Source organism: Balearica regulorum, chromosome 7 (assembly GCF_011004875.1).
Source record: "Balearica regulorum gibbericeps isolate bBalReg1 chromosome 7, bBalReg1.pri, whole genome shotgun sequence".
Taxonomy (NCBI): Eukaryota; Metazoa; Chordata; class Aves; order Gruiformes; family Gruidae; genus Balearica; species Balearica regulorum.
The window spans coordinates 18,915,013-18,934,719 of NC_046190.1; the positions used below are offsets into that span (position 1 = coordinate 18,915,013).

The window sequence follows — 19,707 nt, forward strand, 5'->3', positions numbered from 1 at the left end:
AGAGGTAGCTAAAATTGTCTACATTTGGCTATCATTCTGTTCAGCATAAGATACCTGCCAGTAAGTATCAGCTATATGGTAAAACTGTTTTTTTAGACAATGGTAACAGGCTTTTTTTCATTCCTTTGTCCTAAGAGACAGAATTTCATCCAGGTATGCAAAAGACCTGCAAAGAATTAGATTGCAGCCTTTCACAACTAGCAGTGATCTTTCAGATCAAGTCCCTATCCAATTTTTCCTTAAATCATTAATTACTGGCCAGCTCCAGGGAAAGTGTTTAACTAGTCAGGAAGATGCATGTGCTAAAATAATTTGTATGTTGTGCTGCTCAGGTAAATTCCTGTTGCACAAATTTTATAACTACAGGTATTTGTATTATTTGACACAAACTATTAACTGAGGTGATTTTCCTTTGCCAATTAATTTTTTTAGGTTTGAAATACAAATAAGACATCTTTCGTTCACCTTCTGTTCCCCACACTTTTGAGAATATGAATAATGTAATACATTCTTACTCATCCCCAAGATCGGCAGAAGAAAACATCAGAAATAAATAGGAGAATATTTTCAAAGTTGGTCTTGGTTATTTCAGCATGGTAAATAAAGACCTACAATGCCTGAGAGAAAGCAGTATTACCACTCATATTTCTTCTATCTTAGAAAAGAAGGCCAAAATGGACAAGTTTTAATCCAAGAAAAAAAGTTTAAACTTATGTTTTCTGAACATGAGCAATCAGAACTTGTTTGGTCTTCTTTTGTTTTCACCACTTGGACTTATTATTCAATACCACCAGGCTGTTTTTAGGGTGGAGAAAGAGTAGGAACTAAATTCATTAAATAATATTAATTAGCAAGGTTCAGTGGATACTGAAGAATTGCCTACTTTAATGGAAACATGTGTTTCATTTCTAAAAAAGGAAAAATTACATTGAAGAATATGAGGAATCAGTTAAAAATCAAGAGAAGAAGTTAAAAAAAGAAAGCCTAAAATAATTGTTATAGGCTAGAGAAGTTAGCAAAGGAAAAGAATAAAAATATTCCAAGAATTGGAACAGAACAAACTCATTAGTGATTAGTCATTTCCTATTCATGTTCCTATCATGGTACCAAGTTCCACATACCTTATAATTAGGCACTGTATTCTTAAGACAAACACTACAAACACATATACATACTGCATAGTATGCAAGCATGTATGTTCATTATGGGCTTAGCTATAGAGGAGTATGAGGACAGAAATTAAAGTTCAGAATGTCTAATCTATTCTGCAGCACTGCTGTTGTGACATATTAATTCAGTTCTTTATATTTAGTATTATACAGTTATATTCCTCATCTCTTAGCACAGGAAGATTTAAATATGACTTATCAAACTGAAATCTAAGTGCACTAGCTATTCTGCAGCACACACCACTTAATTACATTTTTTGTTACCTCATCAAGTGAATCACTAACAAGGTGCGTCCTCCTCACTTTCACATTTAGGAACAACATATTCATGTCAGGTTTCTGTCTGCGAGAGACTTTATCCACAAGGCTTTGCTATTTAAATAAAAAAGAAACATCACACATGCAACGTCTCCATTTAAAAACAAAGTGCTGTGATTCTCAATGTAAAAAGTCCCTATTATCTTGCATTAAAGACATTACCCTACTATGATAGCTGCTTCAATATCTTCTAAGAGATGGAGAGCAATTTGTTTTCCACTGCAGACAGCATTTACACCATATTTGAATTAACTCATCAGGAAGTTTAACAAGAAGGCAGAAGTTGTGCAGCAACCTTTTACGCTCCCCAAATAGTTAAAAACGTACCCATAAGATTCTGGAGACTGGCTTGTGCTTTACTTAGCTATTCACAAGACACACCCAGCAAGACAGGAATGGATAGGTGGTGGTGCTGCCACATTGGACACCGAGGAAACCAGTATCACACCTAGCACCTGAAGAAAATTACCAGTGAAGGAGGCAGACCACTCTTTTTTCAAAACAAAAAAGGCTGCCCAGAAGCAGTACCTCTTTTGTGACTTGTGAACATTCAGTTGTATCTTGGTCTTCCATGACAACATATCTTCACAGAATAAAACAGGAAATAGTCCAAAACTCTCATGGAATTTTTCTTGCTTAATTATCTTGTTAATTTAACATGCTAGCATATTATGCTGGTTTCTCAAGAAAGGAAAAAAAAAAAACCAACCCAAACTGTAACTCTTTCTTCACAACACTGGTATTTATAAGCATCCTGAAACTAGCACATGAAAATAAAAAAATATTGAGAGAATCCAGCATGGACATTTCTAGACTAGTAATAGTAAAATGTTCAAGTTCTTTTTCAGGGTAGTCCAATACTAGAAGTTGTGATGAAAGGCTGTGTGTAATATCAACCTAACAAAAACTTATAAAATACCAAGGATGAGACACAAGCATTTATCACTAAATGACTTACCCGTGCAATACTTATCATCTGTTGTTCCGAGTCCCTTTGAATAATAACTTTTTTTGCTGCTATAGAAATAATAAATGGGTATTGACAGAACGAAAACCTAACAACAAGAGAAAAGAAGATGAAATATTTCCTTTTTAGCATCTAGCATATTATTTTCTTTTTAAGAATACAGGAGTGAATCTTTTCATGATCACTCAGTAACTACCTACCCTCCACTGATAGTAATTTGCAAATAGCTGCTGGGTTTTTTGTATTGCATACATAGATACTCAATGCAGTAGAACAAACTGTTATTTGCAAATACTACTAGAAATTGTAGTTAGTAATAATACTTATCCTCAATAAAGCTCTTTTTTATTGTTTATCATTATCAATAGACCTAATAAAAAACAGTCATCTTTTGTTTAAAATACTAAATTTTAATTGCCACACTGAATTAAAGAAAATGATAATATCTTATTAAATACAAGAAAAACAGCACACTCTGTGTAGCATTCTTAGGTACACAGTAGAAATATTTCTGGTTTGGCTTATTTGCTGCAGAATTGATTCTCAAAGGGACTGATTTTCTACAGGTCCTTTAGTTTAACCCAGGGTTACAAGTGTTTAGGACTTTTAAAATATCAGATCACAAACACATTCCACTGCAGTCAAATACTACAAATAATTTTTAAAAACTTCAGAAATCATCAAGGTAAAAGATATTTTTGTTACTGGTTATTCTGGTATTTTTTATTTTATTTAGCTCATGTATCACCTAGCAGAAGTTCATATTGAAATCCCCAGCGGTTCAGACTATGTGTGCATCTTCAATCCAGACTGCATGTGCACCCTGAATCCTGCCTGTGAGATGCTCTGAATTCTCATATCTTTAGGAAAGAAAGGAAAATGAAGAAAAGTATTCTCACTTGGCCTCCTGGAAATCCTAATCCAAAACGTTTTGCCAAGAAATGTTGACTTAGTTTGAAGAATTATGTATTTTAAAATATTTCATATGCAAGGTAAACCAGGACTTGCTCCTACTTGGCCTTCTTAGTTCTAAGCATATAGTCTTGACTATCATGGTTTGTTGGTTTTTGTGTTGCTTGATTGGTTTTTTTTAAGTGGAACACCACAGAGTTACAAGATGTAAAATTGGAAAAAAGTGTGGTTGTAACAAAGTAAAAAAAAAAAATTTACTTTAAGAATAATACAGCTAGTCTGCACTTCAGCTACTCCAGAAATTATGTATCAAGCAAACTTTGTTTTGATATATATTGAATTCCCAGTGTCCCAGCTAACTGAAAAGAACTGGAGCAGGTGGAAATCTCACAGCCCTTTTATAAGTTTGGATGTGGGTGCCAAAACAGCCAGATGGTGTCAATGAAAAAAAAAAAATGTTGAAGCTCAGCAGTATTCAGATTCCAGTGCTTTGACTGAGACTATGCAAAGCCTACTGTACATCCATTGCTATCATGTCATGGGTTTGTGGTGGTTGGTTTTTTTTTTCTTTTTTCTTATATATACCATATATACACACACTATATACAAGATATACATACTGTAGATATCGTGCTTGGAAATACTTAACAAGAAACAACCAGTTATTCCTCTTACCTGTGAGAATTCCCATAACATTGCCAGTTATGATATTCTTCCATAAGATCAATATGATCAAGTGTAGAATTATAGAAATCCGTGTATGAAATAATAGGAGGATTGATCAGACTATTTGCAGCATCTACAAAGGAAACACAAAAATCTTTTAAAATATTGCCTGGCTTAGCACATCTGTTTTCTAGGCATCCTGAGCATCAGTGACCTGAGAAACTTTAGGACAAATAAGCTACTAATAACTTTGTCTTCCTTGCTACAGAATTACAACTATAACATAACACCATATGGCATCATATTAATTGCTGTAAAAAATAGTAAATCCCTAATTCAGCCCATTTATGATAAGAGAACGTCCATTTGACTCTAGCCCACTTAATGACGCACACTAAGTTAAGGTTTGATGGATAAAGAATGCTACGTTCTGTTGATATCAATGAAACAGCAGTTTCACAGATGTATCTCTTAAACACCTTCATTTAATTCCAAACATAGCTATCTAACATCTACATGCTTTTCAGTTAACAATTATCTGTTTGAGTTTGATGCCTGCTTGCAAAAAGGATGGAAAGGAAGGGGCACAAAACATAGTATGCAAAGATATGGCTATGTCCTCAGGTAACTATTATTCCCTCTAGACTCACCAGTACACAAATTAAGTACTTGACCAAATGAAGAAAATCAATTCACATTTAGGTTGCCTATCTCATTACGTAACATTCATATAATGTCAAACTGTTAATAAGCTTTCTCTATTTGCACTTAATTTTGATCAGTCAGACAGAAAGTAGTGTATTTTGAATTACTAAATATCCCTTTTCCCAGAATTAAGGAATTAGCAACTCTTTCATAGATGACTAGACAACACACGCCTTGGGTTTAGATACAGTTGAGCTTATGTCTAAACTGTTGCTCTGGACAGGCAGGACTGCGCAGAATGCTTTTAAGTAAAAGTTTTAAGTTGACAGCAATATGAAAACATCTTCATTCCAATCTTAATTTTCACTTGATGGTTTCATTTTCTCCTAGAAAAGAGAAAGGGTTTCTACCCCTCAAGAAAAGGGGACTGACCTTAAAACTCCCATTGCCATTCTAAACACTAAGCTACTGGGGATGAGTGGAGGAGAAGGTTTGTAGTTGCAATGATCAAATTTGCTGTGCTCTATGTTGAGCTGGACAGGGATTTACTTTTTTTTAAGCTGTAGTTTTGGACTTAAAGAGGCATATGCATTGACTAGCTTCTCTTAGATGCTAAATACTTCTGTGAGGTTAAGCCAGTTACAAAAGAAATTCTGGCAATTACACATTTAAAACAGTTTCTTTTACAAATCTAAGGGAAACCTTAACTATCAGTTACTTCTGTGGATTTTTGTTTAAATAATCTTCAGTTGTTGTTATAGGAAAATGATGCACAGCAATTATCTTCTACTTGAAAGCAAATACAAAGACTTGCCAATAGAAGATGGTTTTTGTTGCTTACTACTTTTTAGCATTTTATGGTAGTTCGTACTGTGCTACCATCATTGTCAGTCTCCCACAAAAGAGAGGAGGTATAAACTATCCTTCCCTATATGTAACTATATGCACAAATGTACATATATATATACACACACATACATATGCATACACAGTTCAAGAAAAATACCTACTAAATAAAGCCAGGACTTTGGTTGCTGATGGAATCCACCAGGTACATTTCACCATAGGTGGAAACTCTTCAGGTTTTGCAGGAAATAGGCGTAAAGAAATAAATTGCAGTAACCTGTCCACCAGCTGTTTGAACCTCCTCTGCGAAATCCTAAAACAAACATGTTGCAATTACTCTCATACGATCACTGTCCACACTAGAGTTTATATTATCAGATTTCAATATTATTTAAAAAAACCAAAACAAAACCACATGCTTTTGTCCTATACACAAAACAAAATTCCACGTATAAAGTTTGAGAAGCATGCTTTTAAATATTGGCACACAGCAGTGCTCTTCAGTGCACCCCTAACTACGCTTTTTAATGTCCGTGATGTAAAAAAAATAATGCCATAGAATCATTACTTATTCTTGATTTTTAGTAAATATTAAGAAAACAAAAATCCTTAGCTATTTCACTCCACAATCTGAATACTGAGGAATTCTCAATTTTTTATTTTGAGATACTTGGTCTATTGACTAAAGAGTGGAAAGTACTTCATATGCTTGTAACAAGTGCACATTTTACATTATGTGCTGCACCACTTCCATAATATCACAATACCCATATATGTGTAGATATATTAAAGCATCCTTTTCTAAATAAGAGCTCTCCTATTTTAATGGCTTAGATTTCCAATACATGCTTTAAGAATAAAACCATCAATGTGCCTATTGCATCCTTAACCCAGAGGGTAAACCTTATTTGTAAACACTAATTCAAATGAAATCATATATTACCACAATTTTAAGCAAATCTAGACATATTACAGGGTGGAAGGAGGGAAATATACTTTCCATTCTCGCAGAGAAGAAAATCCTTTATTAACAGATTCCCTAGGAGATGAGGGAATTGTGAATACAGCCATTCAAAATTTTTTTTTTTTTTTTTTTTTTTTTTTTTTTTTTTACACTCCAGACAGAACTTTTGCAGTCAATATAAGGAAGGCAAGCTGCATACTAACTTAAAAGCCACTCTTTGGGCAGTTACCCCCATATGACTTCATTAGTGAGGTGCTATTAGAGTTATTCAATTAATTAAAAATCTAATGCCCTAACTACACTTTCTCAACACCTCTATTGCACTATAAAGCAGGGATTTGATTTAATTTGTGGTTTTCATAGAATACAGTATCTTTTGCAAATTATGCCAGATAAACCTTTATTTAAACAAAGATCAGAAGGGTGTTTGTATTAATAATACCATTTAAACATGTATCTAAAAAATTGGCATGTGTTACGGAAAAATAACTTATAACACTTGATTTGCAATTAAAGCTCTTTTACATAAAGATATTCATTTTTATACATTACATACAGTTTGCATCTATAAATCAGTATCACTTAGTGGACTATGTCCAAATATACTTTGAAAACAACAAAAACAATCTCTTTAGTCAATTAAATTCACTTTCATATAATTTATAAAACAGTCAACATCAATGGAAATACATTAACAATTGTAATCCTAAAAATGGAATTTCTAGTTTTATTTTTTATTTTTTTTTACTTTTTAGACCAGTGCACTAGGAAATGATGGTCAGCTTCTGTTAAGGCTGCTATCTGTCTTAGCAAGTGAGCATAGATGACATAAGTAGAAGTGTTACTAAATTGAGGATTCTGAAAAAGATTAAAAAAATGTGTTAGGTTAATAAACTGCATAAAGGGAAAAGAGTCATTAGGATTTTTTTCTTATGTTTGTTGTTGCCAATACAATTAAGCAGGAAAGGAATTCACAAAATTGCTGTGACAGTGGTAAAATTATTAAAAAAAAATTATTTGCAACTTCTAGTCAAATAAAAAATACATAACTTCTATATTGTAAAAGTTGATTTTTTGTTTGTTTGTTTCAAAAGAAAGCCCACAGGTAATAACGGCAGTACTCAATATATTTTTCTGGATTATCATTTACTATGTAGCACATAAACTACACTCCTCTGAGCGATGCGCTTTCCATCTCAGTAATATGGATTCTCATAGCTCCTATCTTTCCACACATCAATCCAAACTTATTTTCCCTCCTATGTATAAGTTCACACATTCCCACTTTTAAGAAGGATATATTCCTTACAACTCACAGCTAGTATACCACCCCAGAGAGGAAAACTATTGGCCTAAAAAAATTAAATTACCATCCGATCTTCTCAAATAACAACAGAAACCTTTCCTTGTGTGGAGAGCTGTTATCTATATTGGCAAAATTTAAAGGGGAAATTTGCCACAAATGCAAATCAGCTACAGTAGCAAAGGTAATAGGTTAATACAAACAGAAATCAGACAATGCAGCCAGTCAGACTGGAGAAGGTCTGCTGGGTAAAATGCAACACTGGAGAAAGTTACAGCAATATCAAAAAGCGCATATACTGAAACTTTCTGGAAAGATCAGAGTTACAGCATACCAATAAAACAAACCTGGGAATAAAAAAGAAATAAGAACAAATAACCTGCTGACACGTTTGTTCTTTCAACCCACAAAATGATAGGAAACAATTATATATCTAACTGTTAGTTCATAGTCTTAATCTACGCAACCTTTCCCCATCAACTATCTTCTATTAAGCTCCCATTCCCATCATACGTACCCTGTACTTCTTCCATATTTTAATACATTCTTATAACAGGAAATTAAATTGGAATTATCTCAGCTGTACAAAGTATCTTGTTTGTACAGTATACTGGTTTATAGATTATAAGTTAAGTGGACATATACTTAAGTAAAAATACTGTATTTTCTCACCTGTAAAAGTATACAGTATGCTCTAAGATCATCTTTTGTTCGTGGCCTATGAATAAATGAAATAATAAGCACAACCATATGTATACATCATATATGCACATTAAGAGTCATGAAGTCATGCACCCTACGATTTAACTTTACTTTGCCAATACATGTTGAATACCATATTTAAGGATCTTCACTGCTCTCAGAAATTGAAAAAGACACTTAAAGATTCTGACTACTCTCTAAAGACAGTAGGCTATTTTAGCATCTGTCTTTTGTGGTATAACACAAGACAGAAGGCCAAAAAAAAAAAAAAAAAGGTAGAATTGAAGAGTAAGAGGTGTTCCAAAGAGGGAAGTCCATGCTGTTGTCTATCTCAGATGACACCACAGAAGAGTTTATTTGCCTCAACTTTGATAATTCCTGCCAGAATTCTCTCGCTGTTTATCTGCTTCGAGGCTTTTCCATAACCTCAAACTTGCATACATCAACAGCACAGAAAAGGCAGTATAAGGTAGAGAAAGGAATAGCCAAGGGCTGGGTCACAGGTGAGCCACACAAGGCGCTGCCTCTTGCTGTATCTTTTTTTGAATGAAACTATGCATCTCGCTTCTATTATTTCTTGCTAAAAGGTCGTCATCTCCAACCCTCCTGCCTCTGAGCTATCTCTTTCTATATCCTGCGCTGCTCTTTATGCTGTTGCCACACATGAACAGTATTGTGAGGTAAGCTTCGGATCAAGGAATTATCTAGGTTAGTTGCTGTTGGGGGGCAGGCGGGGACAATGTGTTTTACTCCAGAAAAACTCCTTAATTCATCTCACAATTCCGATTGCCCTGGCAAAAAACAGCTGAGATTTTGTGAGGGAATGTATGGCTGGGTCTCCCTCTCAGAGGTTCAATGTTGGCTTATGGAGTTCAAGACACATTTCAGCAGATTTGCCTGCCAAAAAGGAGACAAGTTCTTAAGAGTCAAATAAGTGGTATCAGAACATTTTCTTTCTTTGGCTAAAACAATAAAGACATAAAGTATATCAGTTGTAAGTGCTGCCACAGCACTAATGCAAACATTTGTTACCATTACCCTTTCCATTCTTGTAGCAGACCATTAATTACTCCTTTTAGGACTGACTTCTGAACATCTTGAGGCTATGGAAAAAGGAGAGGAAAAATCACATCTGATGTAATTATACATATTCTATACAAGATATTCTATGAACAAGCAAGTTTGTTTTGCTTGTGATTCAAGCCAGCTAAGAAATCTTAGTGTTACGATGCTAAGCTCCTAAGTATCTTCCCTCACAGACTATTAGCTGAGGCCTGGAATTGTGCCAACAGTGGCTCTCAATGCTTTAAACGACTTAAAAACTGTAAATGTAATTTCTAAATGACTCCTGTCCTTTGTTTACTAGGCACAATATGTACTTTTTACTACCCCCATCCTCACATTTTCCTTATTTCCCACTATGCAGTGTACCATCACAGTCATGTCATATCTTGCAAACGGTCTTTGAGATTTACCACAGTATGAACTGTGCATTACTAGCAGAAAAATTTCCTCCTCTTTTACTAGAGCAGTTTTCATAATTCTATGGCAATTCTCATGGGACCATTTTAAGTATGTTTTGAGAGATTCTTCAGAAATCGAGCCTAAGTGAGAAAAAATTTTGGTATAAATTGATTCTTAGCATATTTCTTTGCTGAAATAATTGTTACAATGTTTTAAAACATGGATTCTTTTCTTCTACTTACAGTATTTAATAAGGCATCATAGACAACATTCACAAATTTTGCATTGATTCCAGAGTCCTCAATGGTATTAAATGGAGAATTGGTATCTTTCTGTAAGTTAGATAATACATGAAGCATTTTGGTTTTGAAATGTTTTAAATATTTTAGCTGTCTTTGAAAATAAAAGTTTAACAGCAAGTTTAAACAAAACACATACAGATATAGTTATTTATTTTCCTTATCAAACATAACAATCTAAGTTGCTTGTATTAATATGTGAAAGATGAAGCTAAACAACATTAGTCTTACACAATGGCGATATTCACGTAACTCCGTTACTTTGTCATTCTATTCTTGTCTGATCCATCATCAGACAAGAGCAAAAAAAAATTACAAGCATTCCATATTTGTTAAGTATCTAAAAGTCACAGGTTATTTTGTCTATGTTCAGGTCCTACTGTCCATATTAAATATCATGAGCACATTTTGCTCTGTAATAGGCAGGAAATATTAATTTGCACGAATTCAGAAAGTTTTCACACATGAATATGATTGTTCCCAAGGAAAACTGAGTATGCCATCACAACACAAGAACAGCTATACTACTTGAGCTCACATCACATGTTTTTTTTAGGGACAGGGAATTTCTGTTTCCAGATTTGCCTGAGCCTCCGTAGTAGCTGCATTAGCTTGCACGTTTTTAAACTGTAGTTTGTGTAGAAAGTATCTACATAGTCATAGTGTCACAAAACAAACTACATACTGGAATTTTAAAGCTCCACATACACTTGAAATACAGTTGCTTAAACTGGAATCAATAAATCAATGCAATAACAGATTGTCTACCAAAGGCAGTGAGAACATGACAAAATTATCTTACTGGCTTTGAGTAACTGGCTGCAAGCCTTTAACTGATCTTTTTGTAAACACTGTCAAGATACAAAGCACTGTAAATACTAAATAGTATTATGAATTATTTTCTACCTTAAATGCAGCATTTATCTCCAGGAAAGAATCAAATGTTGTAGAATAAAAATCATGTACAGCTTTCCAGTTTCCTGATGACTTAGCCTTTTCCACATCATCCCTAGAAAGAAAATACAAAAAAGTTGGTAATATAAAGGTTCAGTCTCTCCAACCACTTAGACTTTAACCTGCACTGTAACTCTAAGCTTCCTTCACTAAGCACACTTAGAAGACAGACAAGTATAATATCAGTATCTAACATCTTCCTTGTCATTTTAAGATCATGGTATTACAAGAGAACAAAAGCATAGTTTGTGTTTGATACAGCTGAGCAATGTCTCCTATTCAAAAATGTTAATTCATGGTGTCACAGTTCAGTATGTTAAGACAAATAATTAGCGAAACAGAATTATGCTGAAGATACACTGACATGATAAAATTTCTGAGACTAATTTATTTAAGTATGCAGGATCCTAAACTAGTCAAATTCATTATAATTTGTATAAAATTTTATTTCTCTCCAAATTTTTTCAAATAAAACTTAATCTTTGCATGCAACTGTACACGTTCCTTAAGGGGACAACAAAATCTATAGATTTACTCAAAGTCCTTTTAAGTATTGGATCTTAAAGCAAGTATCTGTATAAAAAATTTTGTATAATATCATGCATTTTAAAAAAACAAACCAAAAAACCCCATCCAACCTTTGAAGCAGAATATTGTAGCTATCTACAATGCTGGTGATACAAATCCCAGTTTGCCCTCCCCCCAAAAATTTCTTTGTACTAGATATTTTAAAAAGTTATCAGTAGGACATACCAAAAACTATAATGAATTTTTAATACTTTACTTGAAAGAATAGAATTCTTGGTAATTACATAATTAGGCAGCAGTCAATAGATACAAAAATCTGAATATGGAAAAAATTTCAGTTCTTCAGATCACCTGAATACCAACAAGGGATCACTTTTTGTCAAAATCTCTTTTATACTTGTTTCCTTTTCCACCAAATACACACACTAACTAATCAAAACCCATTCCTTTTCCTCACTGAATGCACAAAATTTCAAACATGGAAAAAAGCAATGAAGAGTCTCTCTCATACGCCTCTTGGAGCAACTGTGATTTTTTTTTTTCCCATATGTTTGAAAAATGGAAGAATCAGGTTTCTACGTAGGAATACTTCTCCCCATTTCCTGACCAAGATTATCTTACTGCAAAACACTCAAGGGAATTACCACAGCATAACACTGCTCTGTGGGTGCTAAGGCTAAAAAAAAACCCCAACAAAAACCAAAGCCACACTTTCAATGAATTAGTAAATACCTAAGCACATGTCCACTCTAAAAAAAACACTCTGCCAATATATGTTTCCATATTGCAGGCAGAACCCCTGGTGTAGACACACCTTATGCCATTATTTTTTCAACACAGCTATGCCGTTTCCTCAAATGACAGTGTCAACATCACAATTTTGGGGAACATAGCGATCTAAAGTAGAGAAAAAACTGTTCTCTACTGCCTTATGCCCACAGTGCATCAAGCAAAGCCATCAAAACTTTGTGGTGTAGACCTGACATCAGGGAAACACAACAGGTTAAAACACACAGGTTAAAAACAATTCAGGTGGTTTCCCTGGGAACCTCTCCTAGCCTAGCTAAGCTGATCAAGCATCATGTACAGAGTATCCTTAACACTGCTGGAAGAAATCTAATGCACATACAGTTTTGATTAAGGGATCTGGAAAAACAGAAGTGGAACACAAGGCATTATTTCACATCAATTCCACTTCTAGCTAAATCAGTGTTATGGGGCAGCAGCATAAATATTGTCTGCACAGACTCTTTGATCTTAAAACTCTTTTTACTTTGACAAACTTAAAGCATAGTGCTTCTCATAGAGAGGTTCTAGAATAGCTTACACTTACACTGCTTAAAATGGTCACATAAGCAGCAAGTATACATCAAAAAAAAAAGGTTTTGCCATAAAACTACTATTGAAAATTAATGCTCTTTAACATGATGCATGAAGAAAGGTCATCTGTACTTTTAGACAAAGTCAGAAATAGTGCAGTCCACATATGTAGTCACCGCTCCAGGTCCTCAAATATGATATTATACATTTAAGTGTCTGATGTGCAGTGTTTCACACAAGACTGAGAATGCCCAGTACCTCAATGGACAGGACATACCATAATTGGCAGTACAAACAAAATATCTAAGATTGAAAGGGATTTTCCAGCCTACAATAAGCCATACGTATTTTTTTCCAAAACTGTACATCTATGGAACATCAGGAACTGAATTCTATCTCTGAAGTATAAGCTTTACCATTTCTTGAACAGAACAACACTTCAAGCTAGAGACAGTATGTTATTTTCACAGTAACAGTTATCAAAGCCACCATCACAACCAGACTAACTACTACTACTAATCAGTCTTACCAAACTATTCCCTCATTTGTGATTAACAAAATCAAATGTATGAGTTCAGACAAAATGAAGAAAGTCCAAAGAAAGAAAGTACACTTCTAGAAACCCCAGTGCAACTTACTGAAAATCTTTCACAGTTTTGGTTCGGATGGGAAGGGAAGGTTCAGTAGGAATTGGTGCTTTCACTTCTTGGGGTAGTGTATCTATAGAGATGCGCTGCTTTTGTCGTACATCGAGGCAAATAGGTGGTAGGTCTCTCACTTATGAAAAAAAATAAATACAATGCAATCATATAAATAACAAACTAGAGTAAAATATAGATATATAGAAACTAAGAGAAAAAAGAAAACTCACACTGTTTGATTCTACATCTTTAAACCCCTACTCATCCAAACACTTTACTTACTGTGTGCTCATCCTAGACAGGATGGAAGCTTCCACTAATTGAAGGGAAATAAAACCCTATACACAAAAACTGTGTCCTGAGTTCATAACCAAGTCTTTGTGAACAAAGTGCTTCCTTCTGCCAATGGAGGAAGAAAACTGGCCTGTCTGTCTCCTATCTAAGGCTTTCCCAAAGACAGCAATCTTTACTATTTTATATGTGAACTGCTGGGAAAAGTTGCAAACAAATTATTTGTCTATTACAAAAACAAGACAGATTTTCACAATTGAATTGCTGGCATAATGCTGACAAAAAAGAAAGCTGGTGATCTGTATTCTAACTCATTATTAGGGAAAATAGTAAAATATTGTACTTACATAAGATGCACTGGTATTACATCAGTAATAACGCACTGGTATACATACAGCAGCATTCACATCACAAGAAAACCTGAAGTTCATATATAATTTCATTTTTAGAAATGAGTGCTGCAGAATTTTTGTTAAATCTATTTGTAGCTGTAGATGCTCAACCTTCTAAACATTAAGCCAAGTGTCTTCTCAAGTCAGATGCATAAAGAAAGTGCCTATTCTGAACATCACATCTATGTGAATCTATAAGGAACTCAAGCTAAGCAAGTTAGAACATAATAACAACAAAACAAAACACCAAAAAAAGTCAAAGGATATAATGGAATTAGAATTACCCAGGGTGATCCTGTTATATTTGTTGTTTGAAAGACCTAGCTGCCAGTCATGGACTTCTCAAACTTGGCTGTTCATCCTAAGTACAAACAGCAGTGCTTTAACAAGGTCTTTCTATTCTCCTCCTTACTTTATATTTGATCCAAGAACATTGTATAGGGTTTATGCAGCAAGTTTTCAGCAGCAGCAAGGCTGCAGGGGTGGCCTCTGGGATAGGAGGCATGGGGCTGCCTCTATGTCAGACACAGCTGGCTTCAAAACAGACCCACTGCTGGCCAAAGCTGAGCCCATTAGTGATGCTGGTAGTGCCTCTGTGATAATATATTTAAGAAAGGGTAAAAAACATTGCAGAGCAGCTGAGAGAGAGGAGGAATTTGAAAAAAAAAACAACCCCAACACAAACCAACAACAACCAAAACCAAAAGAACCCTACCCACCCACCTAGAAACCACCCTGCAGACACCCAGGGCAGCGGAGAAGGGGTAGCAGGTGCTCCAGGCTCTGGGCAGAGATTCTCCTGCAGCCCATGGACAAGACCATGGTAAGGCAGTCTGTCCTCCTGCAGCCCATGGAGTACCACAGTGGAGCAGACATCCATCTGCAGCCCGTGGAGAGCCCACACCTGAGCAGGCTCCTGGCAGGAACTGTGGCCTGGGGGACCCACAGTGGAGCAGTTCATTTCTAGAAGACTGTACTCCAATGAGAAAGGGCTCCCATTGGAGCAGTTCTTGAAGAAATGCAACTCATGGGAAGGACCTGTGTTTGAGAAAGACTGTATCCCATGGGAGAGATCCCATGCTGGAGCAGGAGAACAACATGAAAAAGGAAGGAGTAGCAGAGATTAAGTGTTATGAGCTGACTGCAATCCCCATTCCTCACCCCCCTGCGCTGCTTGGAGAAAAGGAGGTAGAAGGGGGGAACAAAGGAGTGAAGTTGAGCCTGGGAAGAAGGGGCCAGGGGAAAGGTGTTTTGAGTTTTGCTTTTGTTTTATTTAACTGACAATAAATTAATATCCTCAAGTCTGTTTTTCCTGTGACAGTAACTGGAAAGTGAACTCATGTCTTTATCTCAACCCATGAGCTTTTTCATCTTATTTTCTCCCGATGTCCTGTTGACGAGGGGGAGTGATAGAGTAGCTTGGTGAGCATCTGGCAGCCCGCCAAGGTAAACTCACCAACAAGATGAAAAAAATATTCCAATGCGGTATACACAAACTTCCATTTTACTGACAGTGTCTTCTCAAATATCCTGAAATGCTTCTGTAGTCTGATTTATACTGCATGTTTTTAAAAGCATTTTATGACTTATGATGTATGTTTGGGATAAAAGACATTATATAAAGTAAAAGTGACCACAAAAGTCAAATATATTAAACCAAAATCCTCAATGAATTGTCTAAGAACCCTCTAAGATTTTTCACTACAATTCCAAGAGTTGTTTTTTGTTGTTGTTTTTTTTAAAATTAACTAAACTTCATAGTAGTATCACTACTCTGCTGCCTAATCCATTTATCACAGCAGGGAAATAGATGCTAACAAAATCCCCAAAACTCAAAAGGCAGATTCTTTTCCCTTATGCTAATGACAGAAACACTGTCATTGCGACTTAACTCAGTCACCACTCATCGGATACATCAGAGCTGCCATCAGTCCCCCGAGTATAACATTGATTATAGATACGGGACCTTGCCTACTCTCACAGCTGGAATTTAAAGCCATTTAAAGAGAAAAATAGTAATTTTACAAACAAAGTGGACACATAGATACTAAATTAATTCAAGCCAAGGTGCCACACAATCCCGCCATGCAAGTGCTCTGCTATTGCACATCATTTTCTGAAAGCAGGATGAACTGACTTAAAAGAAACTAAGACTATGTCTTATTTTTACACTCTGAGAAAGACAAGTCATTTTAATTTAACTCCCATTCTGTCTTCTCAATTTTAAATGGATTAAACATTTAATTATAACCAGCTGAATACACTGAAATGAGGAAAATATTCTCTGCATTTGTAGAAAAGTGTCAGCAGCTGTTTCTCCCTTCAGTAAATTGAGGCTGCAGGTGCTAAGCTGGTAACTTGCACATTGTCAGTGATGCAATTTTCTTTGAAATATATGCAGCTTAAATTAGATATACTAAAACTGAGTTTTAATAATATGTTTAATAGATACTGTCAACTTCAATACGTTTTGCCATAATTCAAGTTTATTTGTAAATAGATTTATTTGCTTGTCTGACATTCAAAAATACTAATTAAGATCTGTCATTTGAGTTCTGTTGAGGAGAAACTTGAAACTTTAGGTATTGAGTTGATAAGCGGCAATAACACAATATTACAAGACAAGAAAGGCAATCATTTCTGGCTGTTTGCCCAGTTACATCAAGTAAAAAGACTCAGCAATACATGACTGCTTAGGGAATGATCAAAAAACCGAGGAAGAAAGGCTCATTGATACAAATTGACTACTACAAAGAAATTTAGGGTGAATGAATTTACATCAGCAGTTATTTTCATGGTGACCAACACAGCTACTGGCAGATGAAAAATATCAAACTAGGTAATGCAAACAACTTGTATTTGTAACATTATAAAAGAACTAGAACAAACTAGTTCCTATATAGATTTCATACCAGACCAGTTACATTAGAAGACTTGTTATATAAACTCAATCTCTGTGGCAGTTATACAGCAAACAAACATCACTCTAGCTTTCATGCTGTATTTACCAACATTACCTTTTCCATACTTTTGTTTTTCAACAAAATTAACATTCTTTGAACTCAAGCCCAAATTATTACCAGTATTTACACACACATATTCAGAGACAGCATATGTGTAGATAAACTGAAAAAACCCACCAACCTAGCATTGTTCCTGAATTCCAGAATACCAAGAGAAGCATTTTTCACTGAGAAGTTTGTTTTGGTGATTATTTTTTTCCACAGAATACATATACCTACTTGAAAAATTGAGTGCACCTTGGACTGTTAGTAATGTATTTTTATATAGGCAGGTTATTCTGGAAATTTCAGAATCAGGGTATCTGCTCAATTTTACCCATTGAGCTCAACTTCAAGAATATATCCTTGACTATAATAAATATTGCCATGCATTAGTGTGGTGAAAATGAACAACTAAGTACTTATAAGGCAGTAATTACAACCGGGACAGTATCGTATTCAGCAAGAACTGAGGGCACTTCGAGAGAAGTGTGTTTAGAGTTTACCATTCTTGTCAGGTACAAAAAAAGCGGGTGTAGGGGAAAATTTATTTGTTTAGTGAAATGAATTCTCCCAAAGGGTATTGTATTTTTCACATTGTTTGGCCCAATACTAGATTCAATTTTACTTTGTCCTAAATTTTATTAAGCAGTACACTTTCATATTGTATATGAAATATACAAGATTGTATTAAGCAACTATTCAGACAGAAGCTGGACAGGAAACAATTAAGGCTTCAGTAATGAAAGACAGTAGCTTAGAGTCTATGAATCAACTGCATGCATGTTTCTCTTAAAAAGAGTAGCAACTGAGTAGTTAATATTGACAAGAGGTCACTTTTAGCTTCTGAGGAAAATAATGTTACCAGAGAAAGGCAAAGCATTTTAGTTCTCTGAGGACTTCCAGATTCAAACAATATTGCAATTGTTTACCTGCAATTCACAAACAAGACTTTCCTTTAAAAATACACAGGTGAGGGCAGTGGCCACCTGAATGTTGTTCTTCCAGCTTTGTTAGCTCAACCTTACAGTGCTTGGTAAGAATCAGCAGAGCTCTGATCTGCTGTGCAGCACCTGCTTTTCGCCTTACCCCAACTTATTGCCCTCAAGAATACCACTTCTACCTTAACTCCAGTAAGCAGTGGGAGAATTCTTCACAGGCCACTTCCAGCCACCTTTGTTTCCTTTGTGTAGTACAAAGTGACTTCAGCAAAGTACAAAATCCCATCTGAGCTGTCATTTACACATAATTGCCTTTTGTTCCTTCTCGCCTTTAAAGATCTTCAGAACTTACCAACCTTCTTCACCTGTGAATTTTATTTTGGCATCACTGGCCTTCACCTTCACTGAAAATCAGCAGCTTTCGGCAACTGTCTCCCTTAAAAGCCCTATGGTTGCCTCATCCCTGCCATCCTTCAGGTGGTGACAGAAAAATCTTCTCCATAAAGTTCTGACACAATTTCTAGAGAACCTGTAATCTGACTGCATTTAGACAAACAGTATCTGCAGATGGACTGCTGAATCTGTAACTTTGTTTAAAACTTCAGTTCATTATTTCATCCTCCAGGTCTATTTGTTTTCTCTTATCCAACTTGTCTCTATGACATAACCTCTACAGAGGATGGACTACCATATATATCACTTCCTGTACAGTGTACAGCACAGCCTAATTTAATGAAATCTAGATTTTCTGGCACTACCACAATACAAATATTGGCAGAACACCGAGCACCTTCTTAAATTGGTAACTAAGTAACACAGGGCTTTTATTCTCTTACCATTTTTGATGTTGGGTATAACAAGTTGCGTAGGCGAATTTCTGTTTCCGATGCCTTCTTTCTTTTGGTTGATAGTTGTGATGAAATTGCTGAAAGTGGAAAACTGATTTTTGGCTCCTCTCTCCAACCCCTGTAATTAAGATGACAGCATGCTATAAAAGGGCTAATACATTACTGCAAGAGTAATCTTACTCATGAGATATTACACAGAATACTTAAATATCTTTTATCTTGCAATCAGATTGGTAATACTTAAATAAGACATAATTAATGATCCTGCAAGTTTGTTTCAAATTGAAACAGGAGAGATACTATAAAATTTCTTTCCATTACATTAAAAAACCTCAAGTATTAATTTGCAGAATATGAAGATATCCTTGGATTACTGTGAGGAAAACACAATACTATTAGAATGCTTTCAACAATATTCTAACTTTCTGTATCCTAACTTCTAACTACTTTTATTTTCCTCACTACATCTAGCTCAGTTTAAACTGATGAAAGTGTCACATATTCCTTTTTCCAAATAACTTTAATATATAGAAGT

General features: G+C 35.1%; 1 protein-coding gene across 3 annotated transcripts in view; it reads right to left on the bottom strand.

Moving 5' to 3' along the window:
* The window catches only part of HECTD2 (HECT domain E3 ubiquitin protein ligase 2), a 40,071-nt gene that overhangs the window by 14,616 nt on the left and 5,748 nt on the right, over window positions 1–19,707 (bottom strand). For 2 of the 3 annotated variants that reach the window (XR_012836343.1, XM_075758272.1), the window contains exons 2-12: window positions 19,161–19,290; window positions 13,696–13,834; window positions 11,162–11,264; window positions 10,199–10,288; window positions 9,531–9,595; window positions 8,463–8,508; window positions 7,236–7,345; window positions 5,688–5,836; window positions 4,042–4,165; window positions 2,446–2,542; window positions 1,434–1,541 (exon numbers count right to left, since the gene is read on the bottom strand). Coding sequence is in view for 1 of the 3 variants with exons in the window: in XM_075758272.1 (XP_075614387.1) it covers window positions 1,434–1,541; window positions 2,446–2,542; window positions 4,042–4,165; window positions 5,688–5,836; window positions 7,236–7,345; window positions 8,463–8,508; window positions 9,531–9,595; window positions 10,199–10,288; window positions 11,162–11,264; window positions 13,696–13,834; window positions 19,161–19,290 (1,161 nt within the window). In the remaining 2 variants the exon portion in view is untranslated. Of the gene's footprint in view, window positions 1–1,433; window positions 1,542–2,445; window positions 2,543–4,041; window positions 4,166–5,687; window positions 5,837–7,235; window positions 7,346–8,462; window positions 8,509–9,530; window positions 9,596–10,198; window positions 10,289–11,161; window positions 11,265–13,695; window positions 13,835–19,160; window positions 19,291–19,707 lie in introns of those variants that run through there. The other variant, XR_012836344.1, reaches the window with a different exon arrangement.